The following is an 8775-nucleotide window of genomic DNA, read 5'->3' as shown; positions in this document are numbered from 1 at the left end:
CAGCGTCCGCCCTTGTGAGTTTTGTGCAAAGGCACATATAGATTAATGCAATGGTATAAGTTTGCATAAAGAAAATTAACTGCCTCCTCAGTGTTTCTAGTGAGGAACTCTTTTTCCTAGTTAATTTCACTGAAATGTTTATTAATATTATCATAGTTTCCTCTGCGAAAAACACACCTGTCGATATTTTCCGTAACAAACGGAGGTACTATTATTTCAGATGCATCAATATTTAGTGGTGGATGGACCTCATTCTTTATAATTAAAGGGTATTGACAAATGCCTAATTCTAAATTGAAAGTGCTGAATACCAAGTCCAAAATGTTGCCACAGTGGTTTTTATTGTAGTTGTGCTGAGAGAAGCCGTTTAGAGTTAAAAGATGTAATATTTTTGTTACATGCTCTCGGGTCGCAGCCGAACTGTTTCGAGAATAAATAGTCGGACACCCTTCGTCCCACTCGACGTACGGTAGATTAAAGTCGCCTAAATATAAGTAGTTATCACTGTTATACGTAGGGGATGTGGAGTCAGGCAATTTAGTCTGCAATAGATTAAGCAGATTACAGATGTCAGTTTGCTGTGTTGCGTCTTCACCGCGTACATACGTGGCAATAATATGAAAATTATGAGTGTTACGTAAGCAGTTGGAGGGTATAGTGATCCAGAGTACCTCTGTGGGAAAACACGAGGACGGAATGTTAACTGGAAAGGCGCATAGCTCGCGCCATACACATACCATCACCCCACCGTCGATCTTTTTTCCTGTGGCAATGAATTCTCTATCGCACCTGAAAACATGATAACGGTCGTCACACAATTCTCCATCAAATATTCCATCACACAGCCATGTCTGAACCAAAACTATAACGTCGTAATTACTAGCGAGAATATTATTGTATAGCTGATGAGTTTTAGTCCTGAGACCACGTACATTTTGATAGTATACACTAATTCTGTTCTGAGTCATTACAGATGTAAAACGATTATAGTAGTAGTTAGAGCATACTGACACTTAACAGCGGCGAGAATCATGTATTTGTATATAAAGATCACTCTCAACATAACACGAAATTGATAATAGGTTATGTGAGCAAGTGTGTTTAAAATAGAAAGTGTACGTGTAAAACTACGTACACTTTCTATTTTACTGGTCACAGTGTATAATTTTACGGCAAGAAAAATGAAAACAGTGTTATATAATGTTTGGAATGTTATTAAATAGCACAGATAGGTCACAAGCATTTGAAGACAATATGGAACTGATGCAAAAATATTAAATAGTTCACTGATTTCCATCACTAACTGTTTAACTAAGGAAGGTACAAAGTTAATATAAAAAGTTACATGCATAGTAAAATAATCTAATGTAGTTTTTGTAGGTCGGTATCTTGTGTGATATGTATAACAGGTGAAGTATCGTTTTTTCGCATAAAAAGTCGGCCGTTTTTTACCCAACAGAACTTATAGTCCTTAGCTTTACGCGCATCACGGCAGGCTTTAAACAGACGTTTGTTTTCTACCGTCAGGTGTTCGGCTACGTACACTCGTGCGTTATCTCCAGCCATAGCCATAGAAAGATCCAGAGTGGTCAACATCTTTTTGTGTAGTCCTGCCAAAATTTTATCTTTGTGTGTGCGATTATTCAATTTAATAATTATCGATTTTCGACGTTTGGGATTTGATACCAACGGTTGAATTCTGACAGCGTGGATTATATCTTCACGTACTAAGTCGACTCCAGCAAGTTTGGCGATTTTTATGGTCAACTCGATTAGGTTTTCGTTCTTAGATTCCGGCACACCGGTGACCTCCAAATTCTGTTGACGCTCCCACTGCTGCTGTTGATGATATTGCAAATCGTTAACGATAGAGCGAAGTATGGCGATTTCAGATTCGACTTTCCCAAGTAACTTAGCGGATGTTTCCACTTTTTGGACACGTTCATTAAGATCCCTTATCTGACCAGAGCTGAATTCGAAAGATTCTGTAAGAGATTTGAAGTTACTAAAGCTGCTCGACTGGCCTTCCTTCAATATGGAGATGGAGCGCTTAACATTACTATATTGGTTCTTAATGGCATCCAGCTCCTCACGAATATTTGACACGGAATAATTTAGTGTGGACAGTTCGTCCTTTACTTCTGAGCACTGCGTTTTTATTTCGCCAACAGCTTCGAACAAAGATTTAGATAATCTATCATTCTGTATAGCAAGTTGCGAAGAGAGCAGAGCCTTAAATTCATCCATGCAACCCTTCATTAAGTCTTGATTATACGTATCCCAATTTCTTTTACGTTCAGGCCGTGTCGTGACGTTCCGAAGTCTATCGTGTTGTTCACTGGTCTCGGGCGCCGAGTCATAATGCGTCGATAGACCGTCAATCGCCGGGATCGACATTGTAGGCGCAGATGAGAGGCAAATTATGCAACACTGTTAAGTATTTGACTAATGAAACAACCGTTCTTTACGAATCGCCGTTTATTACTGCTCAAGTCAGCGAACCGAGTGATGCGCACGTACAAATACACACCAATTCTCCCCCATTAATTTGGGAACCTGGCAACAATACATTTAAACAAGTTTTACAAGTAGTCTTAGAAATATTTTTTATAATTAGTAATTTTACGAGGCCTTAAATTATAGCGACTGTGCACAGAACTTTGGCAACCGACTGGTTCCGGAACAACTTCAGATTCTACTACACAGCGCCCCTCTTCAACGCCTGAAGACTTCGCAGTATCCTCCGCCTCTACCCACTCTTCATCCTCTTGCTCCAAACTAACATTAAATTCACTTTGCGGAATAGTATCAGGTGTTGACGACGTGGTCGGCTGTGGTGACTGCGGAGTCTCTGTTGTTACAATATTTTCAATCAATCAATCAATCAATCAATCAATCAATCATTTATTTGCAAGAACACAAAGTTAAAGATCTTATTCTAAGTAAAACAGTGCATGTATTCAACCTGCAAGCAGGTGTGCAAATATTTATACATATACCTAATTATATTATTATTAAGACTTATTCCTATAGTTAAAGAATTCACTGGTACTTTGGGATCCTGTTACATTAACATTACCATTATATCTCATAATTTGATCTAAATGTCTTTTACATTTTACATCATAGTCATTTACATACAGTTCAAACATTCTTTGACCGATTTTCTTAATAATAGTACCAAGTGTCCATGTTTGTTTTCTACCGGTGTACCAAGTCAACCATACATAATCATTTATTTCAAACTGTCTACTTTTTTGTAATACTGCGCTTGTTTTGTTTCTTTCTATTTTGTTTTTGTTTGGTTTTATTAAATCTAATTTTGATCTGAAATCGCGACCCAACATCAGTCGTGCAGGTGTTTGGCCTGTTGAACAATGCACAGTATTTCGGTAAGTAAATAAATATCCCAATAATGGCCCCGATTCCTGCAGACACCGCCTAATTTTATTTAAAGTTATATCCGTCATTTTCATATCCGTCGAAAAGGAAAGGGACGGATGATTCACAGCTCTTAATTTTAGGAAGAATGAGTAAATTAATGTGTCGGGTTATTGACTGACGTAAAATTTTTAGACGGTTGGTTTAGATTTGTGCTTAAAATTGACGTGTGTTCCATAAATTTTATGCTTGTCGATTACCCGTCCCTTTCCTTTTCGGCGGATAAGAAAATGACAGATATAACTTAAAATAAAATTAGATGGTATTTACAGGAATTAGCACCAATGCGTCATTAATTTTGTTTTGTGGTACATTTTCGTTTAAAATTGACCGTAACATTTTCTTACAGGTTTTGACCGAATTCTCAGCCTGTCCATTACTGCATGGATGGTATATCGGTGTTGTGACGTAATTAATTCCATTAACGGAACAAAAAGTTTTGAATTCTTTACAATTTATTTTAACATCATTGTCAGATACAACCACTTGAGGCAAACCATACCTAGAAAACAAATATTTTAACTGTTGTATCAGCGCTCGACATGAAGTACCACAACTATTCATATCTATGCATTCCAGCCATTTACTAAATGCATCAATTACTACCAGAAATACTCGCTGATTTATTGATAAATAATCAATATGCAGCCTTTGCCAGGGCGCATTAGGCCGCGGCCATGGAGAAGGCAGAGCGCGCGGGGGGGCACTACGATCAGCTGCGCACACCGCGCACGAGCCTATCCATTGTTCTATGTCACGGTCAATGCCCGGCCACCACATCCTAGTACGGGCTATGCTTTTTGTCTTAACTATTCCAAAATGGCTGGAATGCAATTCCGATAATAATTGCTCCCTGCATTTTAAAGGAATAACAATCCTATGCCCTCGAAAAAGACACCCTGAATCTACTTCTAAATCCGTTTTACATTTAAAATAAGGCGCTATAGTATCACAGGTGATTTTCCGCGGCCAACCATACTTCATATACTTCATTACGGTTTGTAATACATTATCCGTACAGGTTAACGACTTTATATCCTCGAAAACTATTGGCACAGCGTCATGATCCATAAAATTTAAAAACGAAAAACCCGCCATATCCTTATTATTGTTTTTATTTTCCTGTGCATAGTTATTGTCTAGAGGTGCGCGCGAAAAATAATCCGCTACTAAATTACTTGTCCCATTAATATATTGTACGCTATAGTTGTATGCTGATAATATAATCGCGTACCTTTGGAGTCGTGATGCTGTCATTTGTGATATACCTCCCTTATTTCCAAAAATGGACAACAAAGGTCTGTGGTCAGTTTTAAGAACAAATGGTACTTGTCGGCCATATAAAAATTGATGAAAATGTTTTACTCCAAATACTATGGCGGTGGCCTCCTTCTGTATTTGACTATAGTTTTTCTCACTAGTAGTCAATGTCCGGGAGGCAAAAGCTATGGGCCGTTCTATGCCATCCAACCCTTGTTGTTCTAGGACAGCTCCTAGACCCTCTGGCCCTGCATCCACGGTTAATATTAATTTTGCGGATTCTGACAAATTGAAATGTGCCAAAACACGGTCTGACGCCAATTCCTGTTTAACGCGTTCGAAAGCAGACTGCTGACGTTCTCCCCACTCCCACTGTGCACCGTTTCGTAACAACTCATATACAGGGTGTAACAAAATTGACGCCTGTGGCACGAAATTACGATAATAATTTACAACGCCAAGAAACCTCTTCACTTCATTAACGTTTTTGGGTGCAGGTACATCTAATATGGCTTTAACCTTACTTGGACAAGTCCTTAAACCACTTCTATCGATAACATATCCTAAATATGTGACACTAGTTTGAAAAAATACACATTTTTCTTCCTGTAACCGCAATCCTGCGTCACAAAACCTTTGCATAACTTGCCGTAGCCTACTCATGTGCACTTCCTTCGTGGGGCCCGTTATACACACATCATCTAGCCAACAGCTGACGCCATCAATGCCTGTCAATAACGATTCCATAGCACGCTGAAATATTGCAGGTGCGCATGCTAGACCATAAACTAATCTTGTATACTTAAAAAGGCCTTTACTAGTACTTATGGTTGTGAAATCCTGAGAAGCTTCTGACAATTTAAATTGATTGTATGCATTACTCAAATCTAATTTTGTAAAATGCTGCCCTCCGCCCAGCTTTGCAAAAACCTCCTCTATACGAGGTAAAGGGTATTTATCTATACATAAATCTTTGTTAAGCGTTACTGAAAAATCACCTGCAATACGCACCTTTCCGTTTCCTTTTAAAACGGGTACTATCGGAGTTCCGTACTTAGAAAAATTTACTGGTATTAGTATACCTAACCCCACCAACTGGTCAATTTCTTCTTCTACCTTGCTTTTAATTGCAAACGGAACTGTCCGCGGTTTAAAAAAATTTGGCTCTGAATTATCTTTTAATTTTAATTCTACTTCAAATTTGTTAAATGACCCTAATTCGTTTTTAAATAATTCGGAATATTCGTGTAATAATTGTTGTACTTCAGTCGGACACTGAGACAAACTAACATTATGTAATGTTGAAGAGAAATATATATTAAATTTTGCCATGAAATCACGCCCTAACAGGGGTGGCCCTCCATTTTCAATGACGTAAATTTTAATTTTTTGTGAAAACTTATCGTAAGTTATATCTGCTTCAAAAAAACCCAAGGGCGTGATTTTGTGACCATTATAAAAACACATTTTCGTGTCACTAAGCGTTAGCTTTTCATTCTTGAAATGATCGCAATATAATTTATAAGAAATAACAGTACATCCTGAGCCAGAGTCCAATTCCATTTGCAACTTATGGTTATTTATTGACACTGACAATAAAATAGGGTCTTTGTTTACATACCTAAGATTAAACAACGCGCATTCCTTACATTTCTCGCAGTCGTTACCGTCGGCTGCCGCGCCTGACGGCAGAGCTGGCGCCGTCGGTGGCGAAGATCCCCCTTCAGCTAAGCAATGAACGCGCACTGTTTTATTTTTTCCGCACATTTTCACTAAATGGCCCTTTTGACCACAATTACGACAACGGTAGCCTTTATATTTGCACTGCGTTTCATTGTGACTTTTTAGACCGCAAACTTCACAACGACGTTTTTCCGTTAAAGCACCACCAGCGCCGACGCTGTTACCATTGCCGCTGCCGCTGCCGCCACTACGTCTATCGTGCACATGAAACACCGGTTCCTGCTTAACGAGAATTTCACGCGATTGTCTCGCACATGCTGCCTGCTGCGCAATCTCCACTGCTCGCGCGAACGTGAGCGTGGTCGCGTCTTGCTCGAAAAGCCTGTCTCGTTCAGGTCCCGCTCTCATTCCGAGCACAAATCTGTCCCTTAGCAAGGTCTCCAAGGTCGTACCGAAATCGCAATCAACGGCGAGACCTCTGAGGCGTGCTGCCCACTCCTCAATACTTTCGCCTGCCGCCCTGCCTGCGTCGTAAAATTTTGCTCGATCGGCAAAATTACAACGCTTCGGTTGAAAATGTTTATTGAGTACTTCCACCAGCGATTCATAAGAAATATTGTCAAGCTCCTTAGGATGCACCAAGTTTCTTGCCAGACGGTATGTGTCATCCGATAGATGTGTCAATAACAAAGCACACTTTTTTTCCGGCTTAATATCGGCATTTAACTTGAGATATTGCCCTAGCCGTCCGTAAAATATTTCCCATTGCTGTGAATTATGATCAAACACACTTAAATTCCCTATTAGCGTAGTCATTTTGTAAGTTAATAATAATTCTTTGTGGGTATTTTATGCACCTCGCGCCACTGTTAAGTATTTGACTAATGAAACAACCGTTCTTTACGAATCGCCGTTTATTACTGCTCAAGTCAGCGAACCGAGTGATGCGCACGTACAAATACACACCAAACACTCTCTGTCACTCGCCACTGTCCGGAGATGGATTCGATTAAATCACTTTAGAAGGTCACAATTAGCAATACTTTATGCACTTCAAATTTTATTGTATCTCACTGCTTTTAAAACTGATAATTGTGTAACAAGGTTATTATAAATTTTTCGAATAACGCAACGCACGTCCGCACTCGATAACGGTAAACGGAAGAAGGAAATTACTACTTATTAATTTCATTAATATTGTATTTCGTAATTATAAATTACATTAATAAATTATATTTTCAATATCGTTTTGTTTTATTGGAAACTGGTTTCTAAAATCAAACAACTAATAATTTTCTTTTTTTTTTATTGCTATAAAACTAACTTAAACTAATACATTATGATTATCGTAATACCATTTTCGTAAACAGATTGCATTTTTAAGTGCACATTGATTTTTATGATTAGCACAGTTCAAATCACATTTATAATATTTCACATGCAATATCCATAAGTTTGGACATCCTTTATCTCCTATTTTTACAATATTACAATTATAATATAATTGCTTAAGCCATGTAGTTTTCTCTTGAACTATTACAAAAATATTTTTGTTTTCTAAATATAATGGAATTATTCTTTTGAAATCAATATAATCTATAAATCCTTCGCTCAAAAGAATTCCTCCATTTCTCTCTATCCAACTCGTCTGTCTTCTTTCTTCCAAAGTTAAGGTTCTAAAAGGACACGGTGGTTTCACTAAAAATACCTGTGTCTGTTCATTACTATAGCCATTTCTTTTACAATAAAATCATTCTTTGAGTTTTTGAATCCCTGGAGATCGACAAATATAGTTTTATAATTCATGATGATATTTTTCTAACGATGTTACTTAATGGTTTGTATTAAAAAATACTATGGTTCAATATGATACTTTTAAAAATCAAATTTACTTAAAAAAAATAACAATTTAATTAACCAAATTTATAAAAATACTACATAGAAATAAATGGAAATTTAAATAAATATACAGACCAAAAATGAGCAAACAAACTGAGTTGACAAACAAATATTAAGAATTCTTACGTGTACCTCGCACGGCGGTTGACAAGCAAGTGAGCCCGAGACTCTCGTGCCCTGCGCTTTTATACTGTCAGCCGTCGTACTCCTATCCTTAACCTAACTAATATCTAACACGGCCTCTCCTGACACCCTGACGTCCACGTCAGGCTAATAATCAATATCAGGCATGTCCAGGCCTCGCGAAAGGTTTGCTGATGGGTCGTCGATAGCTCTTGAAGGTCCCGGTGCAGGTTCCTCCTCATGTGACTGCTCGACTCCGATTGGTCTAGCATCATCATTGTCACCGTCTGCTGCAATTATGATCATAAACTTACATACGAGCCAGAAGCGTTTTAGAAATCCCAGTGTTAGTTTTAGTTATTTAAACAA

The 8775-nt window shown here is 38.1% G+C and overlaps 1 protein-coding gene across 1 annotated transcript; it reads right to left on the bottom strand.

Moving 5' to 3' along the window:
* Positions 1–2513: 2513 nt before the first annotated feature.
* Positions 2514–7274, bottom strand: LOC126381032 (uncharacterized). The gene is made up of 2 exons (XM_050030591.1): positions 6323–7274; positions 2514–2556 (listed from the first exon to the last, which is right to left on the bottom strand). Exons 1-2 carry the CDS (start codon positions 7198–7200, stop codon positions 2544–2546), a joined length of 891 nt encoding a protein of 296 aa, XP_049886548.1. The 5' UTR covers positions 7201–7274; the 3' UTR covers positions 2514–2543.
* Positions 7275–8775: the final 1501 nt, after the last annotated feature.

The sequence above is a fragment of the Pectinophora gossypiella genome, unplaced genomic scaffold, assembly GCF_024362695.1.
Source record: "Pectinophora gossypiella unplaced genomic scaffold, ilPecGoss1.1 Pgos_34, whole genome shotgun sequence".
In the NCBI taxonomy this organism is placed as follows: Eukaryota; Metazoa; Arthropoda; class Insecta; order Lepidoptera; family Gelechiidae; genus Pectinophora; species Pectinophora gossypiella.
Note: the sequence above shows the minus strand (reverse complement) of the source record. Positions and strands in the feature narration are given on the sequence as shown.

Coding starts and splice junctions, on each gene's coding strand:
- LOC126381032 (XM_050030591.1), bottom strand. CDS start 7,200: ATGACTACGCTAATAGGGAATTTAAGTGTGTTTGATCATAATTCACAG.